The sequence below is a fragment of the Trichoderma camerunense genome (genome assembly GCF_050948025.1).
Source record: "Trichoderma camerunense strain CBS 138272 chromosome Unknown V8C40scaffold_23, whole genome shotgun sequence".
NCBI lineage: Eukaryota > Fungi > Ascomycota > Sordariomycetes > Hypocreales > Hypocreaceae > Trichoderma > Trichoderma camerunense.
In genome coordinates this window covers 237979-255253 of record NW_028145347.1, presented here as the reverse complement: position 1 = coordinate 255253, position 17275 = coordinate 237979, and the positions used below count along the sequence as shown (strand labels likewise).

At 49.1% G+C, this 17275-nt stretch overlaps 7 protein-coding genes across 7 annotated transcripts; 3 read left to right on the top strand and 4 right to left on the bottom strand.

Moving 5' to 3' along the window:
• The first annotated feature begins 363 nt into the window (after positions 1–363).
• V8C40DRAFT_120736 (uncharacterized protein) lies at positions 364–3022 on the top strand. Its single transcript, XM_083210932.1, has 2 exons — positions 364–2249; positions 2308–3022. Exons 1-2 carry the CDS (start codon positions 565–567, stop codon positions 2885–2887), a joined length of 2265 nt encoding a protein of 754 aa, XP_083068264.1. The 5' UTR covers positions 364–564; the 3' UTR covers positions 2888–3022.
• Positions 3023–3992: 970 nt separating this feature from the next.
• Positions 3993–5940, top strand: V8C40DRAFT_256925 (glycosyl hydrolase family 79 C-terminal domain-containing protein). The gene is made up of 3 exons (XM_083218377.1): positions 3993–4325; positions 4407–4506; positions 4573–5940. Exons 1-3 carry the CDS (start codon positions 4208–4210, stop codon positions 5819–5821), a joined length of 1467 nt encoding a protein of 488 aa, XP_083068263.1. The 5' UTR covers positions 3993–4207; the 3' UTR covers positions 5822–5940.
• On the bottom strand, positions 5941–7536 carry V8C40DRAFT_120730 (RmlC-like cupin domain-containing protein). Its single transcript, XM_083210931.1, has 5 exons — positions 7371–7536; positions 7075–7310; positions 6809–7002; positions 6405–6747; positions 5941–6318 (listed from the first exon to the last, which is right to left on the bottom strand). Exons 1-5 carry the CDS (start codon positions 7507–7509, stop codon positions 6004–6006), a joined length of 1227 nt encoding a protein of 408 aa, XP_083068262.1. The 5' UTR covers positions 7510–7536; the 3' UTR covers positions 5941–6003.
• A 537-nt stretch (positions 7537–8073) lies between these two features.
• Positions 8074–9453, bottom strand: V8C40DRAFT_277789 (NADH:flavin oxidoreductase/NADH oxidase family protein; the record flags this gene model as incomplete). Its single annotated transcript, XM_083220996.1, has 3 exons — positions 8074–8118; positions 8182–8514; positions 8596–9453. 3 exons carry the CDS (start codon positions 9451–9453, stop codon positions 8074–8076), a joined length of 1236 nt encoding a protein of 411 aa, XP_083068261.1.
• A 7-nt stretch (positions 9454–9460) lies between these two features.
• V8C40DRAFT_256923 (uncharacterized protein) lies at positions 9461–10051 on the bottom strand. The gene has a single exon (XM_083218376.1). The coding sequence runs from the start codon at positions 9809–9811 to the stop codon at positions 9533–9535; it is 279 nt and encodes a 92-aa protein (XP_083068260.1). The 5' UTR covers positions 9812–10051; the 3' UTR covers positions 9461–9532.
• A 1257-nt stretch (positions 10052–11308) lies between these two features.
• Positions 11309–12776, top strand: V8C40DRAFT_256919 (alkene reductase). Its single transcript, XM_083218375.1, has one exon. The coding sequence runs from the start codon at positions 11611–11613 to the stop codon at positions 12691–12693; it is 1083 nt and encodes a 360-aa protein (XP_083068259.1). The 5' UTR covers positions 11309–11610; the 3' UTR covers positions 12694–12776.
• A 777-nt stretch (positions 12777–13553) lies between these two features.
• Positions 13554–16508, bottom strand: V8C40DRAFT_256918 (GH92 family glycosyl hydrolase). Its single transcript, XM_083218374.1, has 7 exons — positions 16281–16508; positions 16196–16225; positions 16052–16123; positions 15951–15991; positions 15095–15890; positions 14729–15037; positions 13554–14670 (listed from the first exon to the last, which is right to left on the bottom strand). The coding sequence occupies exons 1-7, from the start codon at positions 16402–16404 to the stop codon at positions 13622–13624; spliced, it is 2421 nt and encodes an 806-aa protein (XP_083068258.1). The 5' UTR covers positions 16405–16508; the 3' UTR covers positions 13554–13621.
• Positions 16509–17275: the final 767 nt, after the last annotated feature.

Sequence of the window (17275 nt, the reverse complement as noted above, 5' to 3'; positions counted from 1 at the left end):
GCTTAGAAATCTGATTTCTTTTGCTCTCATTCATAATGATGATGATACGATTAGTGTATGGTTTCTCTAGTATCCGTAATTTGTTTTGTCTTACTCAGGCAAGTAACCTACTTGTATGTATATTCTGGTTACCTATATATTATATGAACACGCTAGATCTGTCGTTCTTTGTATTTCATCCTTCTCTTCTCTCCTTTCCTTTTCTTTCTCCTGTCCATACTCTACGAGAATAATAATAGTGAAAGGAATGTTTTTTTGTACCATACAGTGTGAAAATAATAGATAAACTCACTGTATAAGCTTGCCTGACTCATCTGTCTTAGCACAGTGCTTCCGCTTTTGCTCTTATCCACCATCCATCAACTTCGTACAACTCTGTGGATATAACAACTCTGACATCCGCACTTCCGTCATCCGCCTTCCCGCATCCTTTTACACCTTGAAGAAGAACAAAACTATTACTGGACGAATGATTTCTTTGTCCGCCGCGCATCCGCAGCGTCGCATTGGCCAATCCAGACGAACTTTGAGCATAAAAATCGCCTCTCCCTTGTTCTCCCTCCAATGGACATGGACCATGATGGCTCAGGATCGCAGCCCGTTCGCTACATCCGCAGCCGCATCGCCAATGCCTGCGACGGGTGTAAGGCGCGGAAAGTCAAGTGCGACGGGAAACTGCCATGCGGATTTTGCGTTGCGCGGCAGAGGGCGCAAGTGTGCCATTACTCGCCCCAGAGGAGACGGAGACAGTCGCAGAAGCTGCCGAGGTCGCCGCCGCCGTCGGTGCGGGAGTCGCGGGATCAGGATCGGGATCGGTCTACTAGGGACGCTTCTTCGTCGGTGAGGTCGGCATCACCGAGTCGGACGCCGGCTTCGAGGCGCGTGTCTTCGGTGGCTGGGGTGGGCGTGTCGTCTGCTTCTGCTTCTGCGTCTGTTTCGTCTCCGGCGATGGGGGGCGAGAGGCGGCATCGGATGCAATCGTCGGCATCTGCGTTGAACCAGGCTCAGGAGTCGTCCGTGGCTGAAGACGAGACTGAAGTGCCGCGAGATGCTCGACTGCTGTGTGACGCCCATGGAAAATTGACCTTTATCGGGGATTGCGCGCCATTGTCCTTCTTCCAGTCGGTGCGTAGGCTTGTGACGAACCGAGTCGGCCAGAATGCCTTTGCGCCGCAGACGAGTCGATTCTCAGTCCTGGAAAATGCGCCGGCGCGGCAATCCAAGAGATCAGTAAGAGATCCAAGGATGCCTGAAGTCCGGCCTGTGGATGTTACCCCTGCGGTTTCGGCGTATTTGTCGACAACAGCGAGTTTGGTGGATTTGTTTGACAGTTCGAAGCTGCTGGATGATTTGACGATATGGGCGAACTTGACGCACAAGCCAGATAACGTTACGACTATTATTCACTTTCTTGTTCTGGCCATTGGGCTGCAGGCAGAGGACGACGTGTTGTCTCAGCAGTATTTCGAGTATGCTCGCGATCTGGCGTATACGGATCTGAGCGACAGCCTTGGTGTTGAGACGGTGCAAGCGTTCATCTTGGTTACAGTTTACATGCTGTGTTCCTGTCAAATCAATGGAGCCTTTCTCTTCTTTGGAATTGCTGCAAGGGCAGCCTATTCGATTGGCCTGCATCGAACTGAGGTGAATGCTCGATTTGGACACGAAATTCACCAGCAGAGGGATCAGCTGTGGAAGAGTCTACGAGTGCTGGACTTATTTCTCAGCAGCTCCATGGGACGCCCTCCCGCCACTTCAGATGTGGATTGCACTGTTCCTTATCACGCTCAAGGAGCTGATGGGAAGGAGGTGTTTGACCTGCTCAATGCCTCTGTGCAGATCTTACTGATACTGGAAAACATCATTTTGGAAGTATACGGGCGGAAAAAGATATCTATGCAGCTGACAGAGGGGATATCCCTCAAGCTGAGAGGATGGTCTGGGAAATGGCTTGGCCTACTAAAAGAGGTTATTGCACAACCCGCCGCTCGCAATGAGGCTCAGGTCACGGGAGCCTGCCAGGTGCTGTCATCGTACTACTATGCAGTGATGCTTGTTTCACGGCCATTCTTGATGTATGAGTTATTTCAGAGACTTGTCGATGGCTCGGCTGCATCGGGCAGACCGGCAATGTCATCGGGGAGATCAAAGCTGGCGGACGCATGCATCGATGCCGCAAGTTTGATGGTGGATCCAGTCTTGGATTTGATTGAAAGGGGTGTGTTGAAGAGGAAGGCTCCTCTGCTTGTGTGAGTATAACAATTTCAGCTAATTGATGGCATAAAGATTTGAACTAATGGTTTATAGATCATGGCTTTTTGCTGCTTCGCTGGTCCTTGGTGTTGGTCTCTTGGGCGGATTCGGCCGTATACTGGAAAAGTATACTCGAATGTCCATACAAACCATGGATCACTTTGCGCAGAACGATGCCCATGCCCGGCAATACTCCTTGATTGCCCAGTCGTTGCTCACGACGGCATTGGAGCATTTAGAACGGCAGGATCTTCAAGAGCGGATGCGACGCACAGAAAACTCGAGTCAGTTGTTCGGCCTGGTGGCACCTGATGCACGATCTCCTTTAAATAAATCCCCGGCGCCGCTCAGGGACATTGACTTGCGAGTCAGCACGCCGGATACGACCATGACCAGGAGCCGCAGCTCGATGGATAGATCGCTTCTACAGCACCAAAGTTTACCGAGTGGGCCATCTCCGCGATTGGGAGAGATGGATTCCGTGTTCCTGGGACTGTCGGAGTCGATGCTGCATACGCCGGATACTACGTACTGGGATGGGATCGTCGGCAACGACAGCGATCCAAACTCTGCTCTAAATCTATTTCCACTGTTGGAGGCGGGAGGCGGTATTGATTTGGCGCATTGGCTTTGATGGTATGCTTTAGGTTCTGTAAAAAAAGGGTTTCTTTAGAAGATATGACACTGGAATTGGTGTCGTGAATGGCGTAATGATAGACGGGATGGCCGAGGGTAGCTTTACCCAGTATCCTTCTTCGGTTTTACAGCATCGGGTTAACAGTATCTTTGTCGGAACTGGATCAATCAAAAGTCGAACGGTGTCCGGAGTGAAGGCCTCCGGATTTCAATAGTCTGACTGTGTGACATCTCCGATGCAGTTGCGGTCTGGCGCCAGAAGTATGAGATGGAATTATCCAGCCGAAATGGTAACCCATTTGATGGCATGACAGCAGGGGTGCTTCATAACAATCCGGGGCGAATTACGAAATTTCAAGAGCAAGCAGCGGTCGAACGGCCTAGTCGAGTGCCGAAGAAGTCTCCATCGATGCCCGAAGCTGCAACGGACGTGGTATTATTGGATCCTCTGTTGCTCTGCTTGTTGAACCAAATACATGGAGCAAACACTAGTCGGCCCGGAATGACACCCCATATTTGGTGCTAGCAAGCCTAGCATCGAACAGCTCCTCAATTACGGCCGCCTTGAATGCGGGGGAATAGAACGTTCGTTATGGTTAGATTTGGATAGGGCGACAAGGAGTTGCAGGTCTTTGGAAAAAAGTGTGCGTGGTTGATCCGAATATCCGGTTGTCGATCCATTATGGGTTTCGTCTTACGGATCTTCGAGCAACAAGGCAGGATCTCCTTTTCTTGTTCTAGAAATAGTGCTAAGGATCATCGGTCATCCTACAGAAATAGCACTGAGTAATAGTGGTGATATGGTAATAGTACTACCTGTATGCAGCCTTGGCAACATAGGAGCTCGTACATACTTGCTCCTTTCTTATAGCATTGCCGGGAAATTCGACCCGAACACGGTCGCATCAGCACTACGGGGGTTACAGCCTCGAGATTGTGGGGGAAGGACAAGGGTAGGACCGATAATCCCTGCACATACAACAAGCTCGCACAGCTGTTTCTCTCCTGCTGAAACAGGCAAAGCCGTCTGGGGCGGCCGTGAGGAAATTGTTCCTATAGATGGATTAACTGATCTTGGGGACCGGAGAGCATCCTTGGTTGTCATGTCATCATGAACGGGCCTGCATTAGATTCAGGGACCTCAGGAGTTGTGGTTCCTGGGCAGCGTAGCATCGCATGACGACATGATAGATATAATTGTATATATGGGGCTGGGACGAACTTTTTCTTATTTTCTGGAGCTCTTCGTGAAGGATTGTTGGACTCAAGTTTATTCTTCGTACGAGTAAATTCTGGTCAAGCAAAGAGGCAAGCTACAATGGCAAAGTACTTGGTTCCGGCATCTGTGCTGCTGTCGCAGTCGATTGCGGCCGCGAGTCTGTTTGACTCGTATGTGAGCTTGTCGTTTGAGCTCATTGGCTTTCCTACTTTCGCTGGTGAGTTCTACAGCTAGAGAGTTTCTATGTTGTATGGTCGAGGTTCAAGTAAACTGACTTTGTCTTGTTTTCGGTCTTTAGGAACAAAGCATCAGCCTAATGCCTTCTCCCACAATCTGATGCACAACTTGGCCGAGCTCCAGGGCAGCGGCATTGTTGTGCGAGTTGGTGGAAACTCTGGGTGAGTCTCATATACGGCCTAAATGTGATTCACAACATCGGCCAGTATAACTAACAGTTTCAACAGTGATCGTGCCATCTACGACCCGACCTTGACCACATCTACAGCCAGCGCATGCCCCAATGCCGACCCCGGTGCGTGGCAGTGCATTGGAACGACTTTCTTCGAGTCCTACGGCGGCTTCCCCGCTGGCACCCGCTACTCTCATCAGTTTAACCTCGGTGCATACAACTCCTCTGGATGGGCTACTCTCGAGGCTACGGTGCCACTGGCTTGCAAGGCTCTTCGAGGCCAGCTCGAGTTCTGGGAGATGGGAAATGAGCCTGACCTGTTCAGCGGAAGCAGACGCCCCAGCACGTACAATGCCTCTCAATACGCCAACGAATGGTTGAACTCAACCCAGCACTTTGAGAGCTACCTTCACAAGGCCTGCCCAGACCTTTTCCACAGCCTCAAGTACATTGCTCCGTCTTTGAGCTCTCCCGGTGCCAAGCTGCACATTGCCGACATCTTCCCTGACGAGGGCAATGCTACGGAGAAGATTACTCAAGTCTCCGTCCACAACTACATGAACGGCGCCACCGTTCCCGGCGTTACTCTGCAAAACACTCTGATGAGCCACAATGCCGTCGTGAAGTCGATCACAAGCCACGTCAACTACGCCAAAACTTCTACCATTGATGCCGAGTACATTATCGGCGAGCACAACAGCTTGTACGGCGGTGGTGCTTCCGGCCTCTCTGATGTCTTCGGAGCTGCTCTCTGGGCCATGGAGTTCTCTCTCTACGCTGCTTCCACCGGCGTTATCAAGCGAATCCACTTTCACCAGTCCGTGGGCTCTCCTTACGCCGCCTGGGTTCCCTCAGGAACTCTCGCCACCAACGCTCCGTACTACGGAAAGCTGGCTGCCAGCACCTTCTTGGCTCACTCCAACACCATTGAGGTCAAGACGCTTGCTTTGAACAAGGATGCTGACTTGGACTCTGGATATGGCGCTTACGTCTACGGTGATTTGCGTCGCGTCGCGGTTCTTAACCTCAGACAGTACAACGCTGGCAACGGTACCCGTTCAAGCCAGACCTACACCGTCAAGGTTGCTCCTGGATCTTTGTGGAAGTCTCAGCGCCTTACTGCTGCTGGCGCTACTGACAAGACTGGTGTCACTTTTAACGGATTCTCTTACGATGCTGACTCCAATGGTTTGGCGAAGCGCGTCAAGAGCCAGGAGTCGGACAAGATCATCAGGGCTGACCGCAGCGGTAACATTTCGTTTACCGTTCAGGACTCTGAGGCCATTGTTCTGCTGAAGGAGTAAAGGAAAATGCGATTGTATAAATTAATAGTATGGATTTGTTGTGGGATCAATCTCGGTACCCAATAGTGGTGTACACTGTATATATGAGATAGAGAGAAACAAATACTTATGATTTTGACGATATATGTTTGCTCATTCTGACGTTATTTAATATTAATTGACAAAACCATCAGTCCGGAAATCTACTGAATCAGGACTTGTTTCTCTTTCTTCAGCTTCTCCACAAACTCCAGCGGCACCTTGAGCGTCTGCGCAACGATATCCGGCGGTGTGAGCGCAAGCCACTGCGTGAGAGGAATATCGGCCACGCGATCCGACTTGTATATCTCCACCCAGATGAGATCTTCCGTCTTTGACGTGTTTTCGATGTAGTGCCCCGAGTTGTCGGGGAAGACCGCCGTGTCGCCGGCGCGGAAGTTGAATGTTCGGGCGGCGGCGTTGCCGATGAAGACGGTGGCTTGGGCGGTGCCTTTGTGGAAGTAGAGCCATTCTTCGGCCTGTTTGCATATACACGTCAATCTCTGTTTCTCATCGAGGGTAATGAAGATTGCGCCTGGATTGAGGGGAAGGTCAAGACACTCACGTTTGGGTGCCAGTGCAGCTCCCTCAAAGCACCAGGCTTCAGCGTCACAAATGTGGCCGCAATCGTCTTGCTAATTGGGAAATTGGTCGAATCAATCTTGCGGAACTCGCCACCAGTCCCTCCAATCTTCTCAGGTGGATGCTGTAGGGTGCGGTAGACGAAGGTGCTCTTCTCAGACAACTTGTGGCCATTCCCAGTGACATTATGTGTGCTAATCGTCCCGTTGATGATGTAAGGATCTGCCGCGGGAATGGAATCGAAGACAGATTCGTCGACTCCAAAGTTCTTTGCGAGAACGGAGCGGGGAGTGTGAGCGATCCAATCGTCGACGTTGAAAGTGGTCCTGTGATCGTCAGTTATTAAGAGGCTTCTTTATTTGTACGAGCAGATGGTGTTCTTCTTACCCGATCTTGTCAAAATCTGCCGTGTCAAAGACTAGGAGAAATTCGTTCTCATCTTCAAGTCCTTGTACTGTATGGGCAACACCCTTTGGGAAATACCAAATGTCGCCGTAGCCGAGTTCTGAAACTTCGTATTCGCCATTCTCGTTAACTGCAGACACGGTGATGCGACCGGCATAGACGATGCCCCATTCAGCCTATGGTACCAAATTTAGACGGCCAAATAACAACGAGGTTGAGATGGAGAAATGAAGAGTCCGAAAACTTACTACTCGATGCCAGTGTAGCTCTCGGATGGCTCCTTTTGTTAGATGCTGCTGAGCGGCGGCAATGTCGTGACTTGCGGGTAGATCAGTGACCACTTGCTCCCGGACCCAACCGCCTTTGAGAATACGCGTCCTAGAATCGGAGAAACTCCATTTGAGATTTGGAACGACGCCGTTGTCGGTGGATTGCTGGCCCAGGTTATTGGGATTTTGCAAGTCTAATTGGTGATTTGTGCCGCCTTGGATTACTTGTTAGAGCTTTCGCATATTTCCTCTTCGTGAAAATCGAATGCACATACCCGAAAAAGGTGCTCCTTTCCCATCTGGGCTAATGGGTTGTCCGTCGGCAAATCCTCCATCATCCCGTTGTTGGACTTGAGGTGCTGCAGATGCGCCGATGAGGCACAGTGCCCATGTTGATAATACAGAGACTCTCATGGTTACAAGAACTAACAACCGGTGAAGATATGAAGAGCAAAAAAGAAAAACTGGAAATTGGTTGGCCCCGGCATCCTTTAAGCTTATTACACAAACAAGCATATACACAACCTTGTGAGAGCCCAACAGAGATTACAATGTAACACTACGCCTCCGAGTCTATCGATGGCGCAATGACCACCATCGTGCCTGAAGCTCAAGCTGCGTGCGGCCATCCTGGTCTCCAACATTAACGCTAAAATGGCGGCATTGTTATTCTGTTTAGATGTTGGCTACACAGATCTAGTGGATGAGTATCCAAAGGGAAGCCAGTGCTGACTGATTTGGAACATTCCCAATAATGGTAGCGTGTGGTGTGTAGCATTGAGACCTGTATTTGGACTACTTTGCATGAGAAGGTCGCAGATCGAATGACGCCATTATACATGATGATGGTTATATTCTATGTTTCGTCTTGCGATATACAAAGAGAAAAGGAAATAGAAGAAGACGACTCTTTATTAAGTGTGGGTATGTAATAACGACTCGAATGTACAAATAACACGCTATGTGCAAATGAAAACACTAAACTGCCGTTGGCATCGACCTCATTTGCTTCATATACCAAGACTACAATTTCAATCAGTTAAAAACTTCTCCACAGTGTGTCAATAACTTTAGAAGAACACTTACAGTCTCTGCTCCTCCGGCCATTACCTTGACGCCGAGAAGCTTTGGGAGCAACAGGTCCGGCGCCTTTCTCGTATACGCCCTAGCATCTTCGCTCTTGACTTCTTTATTGAAGATCAAGTTCTTAGGCAAATAAGGGTTAAGGGCAGCAGGTCGGCCAATGCCGACAATGTCACAAGCGTCCTCTCGGAGAGCCGCCTCCATGCCTTCGCGTGTCCGGAAGCCGCCCGTCACCATCAGTGGAACGTGCCTGAATCTATCGCGGATCTCCTTGGCAAAATCGAGGAAAAAGGCCTCACGGGCTAGAGTACTGGCGGACCTGGATTCTTGCATCATCTAAGGGGAGTTACGGTTAGCCTTGTTTGTTCTGTACCATCAATGCACGGGAGCTTGGAGCACAAAATGGAATAAGCTTACTGAAGGATCTTCATATGAACCACCACTGATCTCAAGCAAATCGACACCTGCGGCTGTAATCTCTTCGAGCTGTTCGATGCACGCGGCAAGCTGCTCCTTGTTCTTGAAGTCGGCGCTGTTCAACTTGATGCCGACGCAGAAACCCTTTGGGACAACCTCTCTCACGGCCTTGAGAATGTCGACAACAATCTTTGCTCGCTTCTTGGCAGATCCACCATACTCGTCTTGACGTGTGTTGGATGCCGGATTCAAGAACTGAGACAGCAAGTAGCCGTGCGCTCCGTGGAGCTCAACGCCAGCAAAGCCTGCTTCAGCTGCCAGCTTGGCAGTCTCTGCAAACTGAGAAACAACGCGCTGGATATCCTCAAGAGTCATCTCTCTTGGCGATCCGAAGACAAATGCCCTAGCAAGCCTAGCCAGGATGCCATTTCCAATATTCAAGGGAATTGCACTTGGGGCAATTGGCTTCTCAAAATATCCTCTGGTGCCGGCGCCACCAGGGCTTTGTCGTCCTGGGTGGTTGATTTGCATGATAACAGGTGTGCCGTTTTTGGAGGCCGCTTTTGCCCATTTCTTCCATGCCGCAAGGATTTTCTCCCTGTCGACGTTCTCGTTGGGGCTCACATCTGCAGGACTTCCCAGGTATCTGACATCAACTTGAACGTTGCCTGTGAGCACCGATCCCCATCCACCCTCGGCCCAGTTTTCATAAATCTTAAAGATCCTTTCGCCAGGCAAATATTCGTTATCTGCCCAGCTTTCAGCCATGGCGGCCTTGGACAGCCGATTGGGGAGGGTGAGACCACATGGCAGTGTGATGGGCTCTTGGAGTTTGAGTTCTGAAACTGAAACAGTCATGGTGGCTGAAAAATGGTGAGCTGCGGTTGTAATTAACAATCTCTTGACCAATCCTGAAAACAGAGGATTCTCCAAGACCTCACAGCTGCTTTATAAAACCAATTGTATTTGATCTTCTTTTCTTTCCTTCCCTTTCTGAATTTTTTTTTTTCAACTCCGTCCCCTTTTGCCTCCTATCCACAGCTTCAAACTCATTGCAGCCTCGGCACAATTTCAATGCCGAGTCAGTGTCTCCGTAGCGCGCGGAGATCGGTCGGCGGAGTTTCGCCTGCCATTTTCGAAAGAAATACCACCTTGGTGTGATGCGTTGCGATTGAAGTGTACGGAGTAGGAAGAGAATAATCATTGAGACTACCATGGAAAACTATCCATGTTTGGAAGATTCATCAAGTATACTCGATCAGGTATTCTGTCTTTGCATCTGTGATGTGTTAGCAGTCTGCCATCTCATTGGACATAATAAATTTCGACAAATGATGCGCCTTACATTGTTAATCAGACAATCTGCTTCAGGCTCTTATGCCTCTACCTCATGATGCTTTTCTGTTTGTGGTAGATAGTCAATGACACATCTCGTAGATAATGCTTCAAGTTGGTCCGCTCATTGTTACTGTTTGTTCAACTGAGCATGAATCCCATTACTCATGTTGCCTGCTTCGTACACGAGAAGAATATTTGTTAAGAGCTAGTATGTAAGCAGTGTGGTGTGGGGATGCGGAATTCGGCATTGTAGCGTTGACACAGGAGGCTTTGACACATGCGAAGCTCCGCTCCGTTCCCGTTTCGAAGATCAATGGATGGGCTTCGATTTATAAGACCGGTGCATTCTTGGTAAAATCGTTTGTAAGGCGGACAAACAACAATCAGTAATCAGCTGGCGCCCTAGCTCGTTCCATCTCTAAAGAGCGAAGGGAAACTTTCAGTTATCTGTTCCCTCCCTCGCCCTTCTCTCCTCCTCTTTAGTATTTCTCTACAGTTTTCAGACGGGCGCTTGCGGCATTTAGTTATGGGCCCATTACTCAGCGTTCTCGCACAAAACTGCCAACTATCTAAACCGACCAGTCTTGATTAACTAAAATGAATTCATTTCCACTCCATCCACGTACTTTCGAGCCACCGTCTGTTACAGAGAGTGAGATCTAAGCCTGGTCTTGTCGAATCGGAAAAATTGCCATGATCTCCGTAACCAAAATACATTCGTCTCTGATTGCTGACCTCGGTCACGCTTACAAACAGCGATAAAGTGACAGACTCAGTCGTGTGCTTGACCCTTGCATTTCTCGCTCCCATGGAATGAGATGGAAAGACAAAATAAGTCAAACACTTATTATCCACTGATGCATTGTTAGCGCTGGTGGAAGGATCTAGTTTTTCGCTGGGAGAGATCTTTTGTAAACCCACTGTGGCATGACAAAATAAATGGTGCAATTAGCTGATCCTTCCCACATGATGGCACTGGGGCACAAAGTGGGATTGCGCCAATAGTTTTGTCACTCCTAGTACTAGATATTTGGTGACAAAAAGATTCTTGAGATGGCTAGGGGAAAATGTTCCTGGAGTCCGGAACAAGTCCCTTTCTGGGCATAGACTTGTATAGTATCTGGAGAATCTGGAAAGTTTCTATTCTGTTCGAGGCGACAAATAGATTGTGCATTCGATCCTTAGTATTCCGTCTCCACTGAGAACAAACAGGGGAAGGGATTGAGCAGATACTTTTGTCATCTCACAGTAGTTGATACGAGGTGACAATATTAGAGACAATCTGCTACAACAGTCACACCTGAATGAGTCATGCAACTGCACTCAAGTAGGTACGAATGCAACCCCATCTCTCCCCAGTTCATTCAATTCAGCATCTCACTTCACGTGGCATGCTAGTATCTCACTATATCCTGTCCCGCTGATTGACTCAGGACGGAAGATATACCGAGGGTCGACTAACAGCGTCCTAGCGTTGCAGTCCGGGACGGTGGGGTGTTGTGCTGAGCATTGGATTTCTAATCTGTTTCATGGCGCAATCCATGGAACATACGTGGACCACGGAAATATGAAATACTATATAAGGCACAATGCAAAGATAGATGTTGGACTTTTTTGTCTTACCAGTATCAACTGAGTATCAACAACACAAAGTCAAAAAGCAATCAAACCGTCATCATGTCTAAGCTCTTCACTCCTCTCAAGGTGGGCCGCATAGAACTTGCCCACCGAATTGCCATGGCACCTATGACCCGATACAGGGCCGACGACAACCATGTCCCTCTGCCTACTGTGAAGGAATACTATGCCCAGAGGACAGCTGTTCCTGGCTCTCTAGCCATCACAGAGGCCACTTTCATCACTCAGAGGGCTGGTGGCTACAAAAACGTTCCCGGCATCTACACACAAGAACAGATCGATGCCTGGAAGGAGATTGTTGATGCTGTCCACGAGCAGGGTTCATACATCTATCTCCAGCTTTGGGCTCTAGGAAGATCCGCCAAGGCTGAGGTTTTGAAGGAGGAGAGTGGTGACGACCTGGTGTCTGCTAGCGACATTCCCGAGGCCAATGGTGGAAAGCCACGCCCCATGACTGAGGAGGAGATCCTCGGGTACATCCAGGACTATGTACAAGCTTCCAAGAACGCCATTGCTGCCGGCTTTGACGGTGTCGAGATTCACGGCGCCAACGGATACTTGCTAGAACAGTTCATCCAACAGATTACTAACAAGCGAACGGATAGATGGGGAGGAAGCATTGAGAACCGCGCTCGCTTCGCCCTTGAGGTGACCAAAGCTGTTGTTGCTGCCATCGGAGCAGACCGTACCGGAATCCGCTTCAGCCCTTTTGCAGACTTCATTGGCGATCTTGACTACGACCCTGTTCCCCAGTACATCTACCTTGTTGAGCAGCTGAAGCCGTTCAACCTGGCATATATCCACTTTGTCGAATCCCGCGAGAAGGGCAACGACCTGTCGCCAATCATCAAGGCATATGGCAACGCCGGCCCTGTCATGGTAGCTGGAGGCTTTCAGCTGGAGTCAAGCAAGAAGGCCGTTGACGAGGAGTACAAGGACTATGATGTCGTTGTTGCTATTGGTCGCCCTTACACATCTAACCCGGACCTACCGTTCCGTTTCAAGCAAGGCATCGAACTTGTACCGTACCAGCGTGAGACGTTTTTTACTCCTAAGCTAGACAAGGGTTTCCACGATTTCCCTTTCAGCGAGCAGTTTACTCTGCTGAAAGCAAAGGCATAAGCCACTCGGCAGATGTTCATTTAGAAATTCCTTTAGATACTCTTCATAGCATATTAGCGAAGCATTAATACGATGTATGGAACACTTATGCACATCCCCCGTTGTTAGATAAGCCTGACTCGCTCTCCAGCGTGAACCCCAGCCTATTCGCAATATTAATACACGTATCTAGTAACCTAGACTTCATTCCACTGCGGACCTTCCCTAGAGCTTACTCGAAACCCGTCATATAATCGATCAGATGTGGCTTAGTGACGATCATCGCGGCTTGGCGCCCGTCAGCACCCAAAATAGTAGATGAGCTGAAGGGCCCATTGCCCCACAAGTTGGATTCGATTGAAGCGAGGGATTCATGCGGAGGTGTAATTATGTCATAGAACTGTGAACAAGCCGTTGATCGTGGATGTTCGGTCACAGGTATGAAGCGGTGCGTTGTCTTATACTTATATAACTTGCCGGAAGTTAGTATTCTAGTATTGCTGAAACTCCGATCTGAACACTCTCTACACCATAATTGCAATGTCCTCTTCCCATCACAAAACCGTCCCAAATATGCCTGAAAAGGCAGACCAGGAGGAAAATCAAGAGCTCGCTGCTCAGTCCGGCCTAAGATGGGGGAAAACACCTTCTTCTTGCTCCAACACGGATCGACCACTTTCAGAATTATCAGAGGACCACCCTGTCCACAAAATCCCACTTAAGAAGCAAGAGAAGATGATGCAGAAAGGAATCAACCCTGTGTTGAAAGCAGAGATGGATGAAGCAATGGGCAAGGGACAATCAGGAGGAAAATTTTGGAAGAAATATGGCACTACAAGCATGGGTCCATGGATGGTTTAAGAGTGTAAGCCTTAAGGACATATAAACTAATCATGCTTAATATTCATTACTACTACTACTACTATAATGGTAGTCTCTACACTCCTGTTTAGCTCCAGAAGTTTGTCGATGCGCTCGGCGGGAAATCCGCCTTAGCAGTTCCAAACTTTGTATTCTCCTTCGGCCCGAGAGTCAATTCCAAAACTCCGCCGTCGAGGAAGAAGCTATGCGTCACCCAGCCCTTGTTATATGGCTTGCCATTTAGCTTGGCGCTCTGGATGTAGATGTTGTTGTACGAAGCATCAAAGTTGATGTTTCGAATGGTAGCTGTCTTTCCTGATCGCGGGTCGGTGAAATTGACCTCGGGGAAGAAGGGTGGAATGATGATGTAGACATCTTGTCCGCTCATGGGGTAGAGACCCAACATGGTAAGGGCCGTGAAGCTACCCATAGCACCAGAGTCGTCGTTTCCTGGAAGGCCAGCTGCGGTATCGTTGAAGGCACTAGGGATATACTTGTGCGCATACTTGGCAGAGAGGCCTGGGCGGCCGGCATAATGGAAGATGAAGAGGAGAAGATACGCTTGCTCGTCGCCAATGTAGAATAAGCCAGGAGTATCGTGCATATACTCAAGACGGCGGACGAATTGGTCGGGACCACCCAGTGTCGTGATCAGAGTTGCCTGATCGTGAGGCACGTAGAAGGTGTAGAGCCAAGAGCCTGCTTCGTAGGTCTCGTGGCCGCCAGGGTTGAGATAGCAGCCTTCAAAGTTGTACAAGTCGGTGCAAATGGCTGGCTCTTGGAACCCAAAAGTGCCATTAAGGTAGCGAGGCTGCAAGAAGCCAGTAAAACCACTGTCGGTAAACTGGCTGTAGTCTTGAGTTCCGGTCAGGTTCAGCTTAGAACGCGAGTTCGGATCAAACATGTTCTTCCAGTTTCCGGAGCGCTTCAGATACTTCTCCGCATCTCCGTGCTTTCCAAGGCCACGGGCCATCTCAGCAATGCAGAAGTCATTGTACGAGTACTCAATGGTTCTTGAGATGGATCGAGTGAAGAGACCATAGCCATTGGGATCCCAGTCATCAGTTGGGATGTAGCCAAGAGTCTTCCAACTCTGCAAGCCTCCACGGCCTTCGACTGTCCAAATCGTACCCTCCTCTGTTTAATAACTGTCAGTAAATAGCCATTAGAGATGAAATGATGTAGGAAATGTTACCTTCGGCGTCAGATACGACTGCCTTATAGCCGGTATCCCAGTCAATACCATCCTTCAAGCCCTTCAAATACGAATCCGCCAACAAATTATCAGCGTTGCTGCCACCCTGGGTAAAGCCCTTGCAGAGCGACATGCGACAATCCGGTAGCTTGCCCTCATGGCGATATACATCAATGAGACTGCGAATCATCAAAGCTTGAGCATGAGGATCAACCAGGGTAAGAAGCGGATGGGTGCTTCGGAAGCTGTCCCAGATGCAGTAGTATGAGTCAAAGTAGGGTTCGTTGCTCTTCCAGAGGGGATTCTCTCCTAAAAATCACGAATTAGAGATGACCTTATAAATTTTTTGTGTATCAATTCTCTTACCAGTATAGTCCTGAGGCGAAAGGAGCGTGCGGTAGATGCCACTCCAGAATGTTCTCTGAAGGGAGTCGCTTACACCCGTGTTGTCGACCTTGATGACGCTGAGCTTCTTGCGCCAAGCATCTTCAGCATCGGACCTGACAGACTCAAAGTTGAAGTTTGGAATTTCCTTCTCGGCATTGTGGCAGGCCTGATCAGTGCTGATGAATGAGAGTCCAACTCGAACCAGAATCTGGTTGTTTGCTGGAGGGTGGAATTGAGCCCAAGCACCGGCTGGGAGAATTGGATTTTGGCCATCATCGTAAGTTCGGAAGCTCTTGCGGGTGTTACTAGCTCGGTTGTTGATAAAGATTCCGGTGTCACGGAGTTTGGCACCGTGGAAATCAGCGCAGAAATACGACTTGTAGTTGCCGATGCCGAAAGACGGTCTAAAGGTACCATTACCTGAGATGCGACCAGTGTTGGCATCAACTGAGATGAGTGCATCGGTTCGAGAACCTGAGAGATCTGCCAAATCGGCCAAGATCAAAGGGCTGTAAGGAGTCTTCCCATCGGCAGGAAGCTTGGTTGGGGTTCCATCAGTTGGGAACGAGAACCGGTATAACGCAGTGTGGTTAGTGACAGTCATTTCAGCCTTGACTGAAGTGTTGAGCTGTATGGCAAAATAGCCTGGCTTTGCCACCACAGAGCTGTTTATCTTGTCCGACGCTCGCAGGGTCGAAGGGAAGTAGCAGCGATTGACATCGTCATCGATACAACCCGTCTGGGCAAACAGAGGGAAATTTCCCAAAGATGCGCCCTATACCACAATTGGTATTAGAATGTTTGCTACTCTATAAGTGATTTGGATTCGACTTACACCACCTGTTCCACTGTCGTGCATGTGAGAGAATCCAGTGACTATTGAAGTTGGTCAATTCTTGCGTTTTCTTTACAGGGTGGGATTATAGGATTGCATACTCTGGCCATCGTTTGATGCATAGCCTCCTTGAATCTCTTTGTTGCCATCTGCTACACTCTTTGCCATACCATCTTTGAAATGCCCATCGAAATCAGTATTCGGCACACCTCATGGTGACAGGATGTTCATAGATGGATACTAACATGGAAGACTTGCGCCAGGGAAGACATGGCCTACAATGCAATTGGTCAGTTCAGTCTCTGGATATTTCGAAAAAAAATCTCGTACCTCCATTAGCGGTGCCGATTAATGGGTCGATGTAGTCTAGGACATCAAACGACGAGTGTTGATCCGCTGCCTGGCTCAATCCAAGCAACAGTGGCCAATAGGCCACCAATTGTTGGATATGCATGCTGTTGTCGAGATGTCGAAGGGACAACTATCTGGTGAGTATGTTTTTCTGTCTGTTTATGTGAGGAAGCAGAACACTAACACAAAAAGAAGCCGCGACTGTAGGGTCTCGGGGAGGAAGCAGGTAGCCCTCGTGCCACCTCGGAAGATTCCACGTGAAGAGGCTCACCCTGTGAGTAGCATTGGTGAATCATTGTTGCGGGGACCGGTATTTATGTAGCACCGTCCGACCTCCTCCTTTGTTGGGCATCTCGTGGCCATCCTCGCTTGGTTGGACAATTCTAAGACAGCGATCTCGCAGAGGAGCATCCAGCTCAGATTACTATCCATCCCCCGCAACCTCATGGGCTCGAAAAGCTTAGAAATGGCGGGGGAAGCTCCGGGTAATACCACTCTGTCAGTGATCATTTCTTGAATTGGAAACGCCTGCTGCAGGTTCAAGACACCATGTCACCTTAAACACCAGGCGATCAAGGTTGTTGGTTCCTGGTAATGCCGTCTTCGTCATGATTGGACACATTGAAGTCGCTTCAAATAGCCGTCGGTACTCCTTCCGTCAATTTGTTGTTATTCCAGGGAAACGGTATCTCACAGTAACCTTGATGAGGCTGGCGGAGATGTCCGTCGCCAGGGTAAAGCTAGCTGACATGGAAGTTTAAGGTCTCTGATATCATCATCCTTCAGCAACATTTAATATGAGTGGCCAATGTTCCGGACCCACAGAGATGAACCCCTGTCTAAAATTTGCTAATTGTTGGCACCGCAGCTTGATGATGGTTACATGGAAGCAACCCCCCCTCATTTGTGGATCGTGATGCTCATACGATATGCATACTGTAGTTGTACTCATAATGAACGGAAGGCAATCGGGT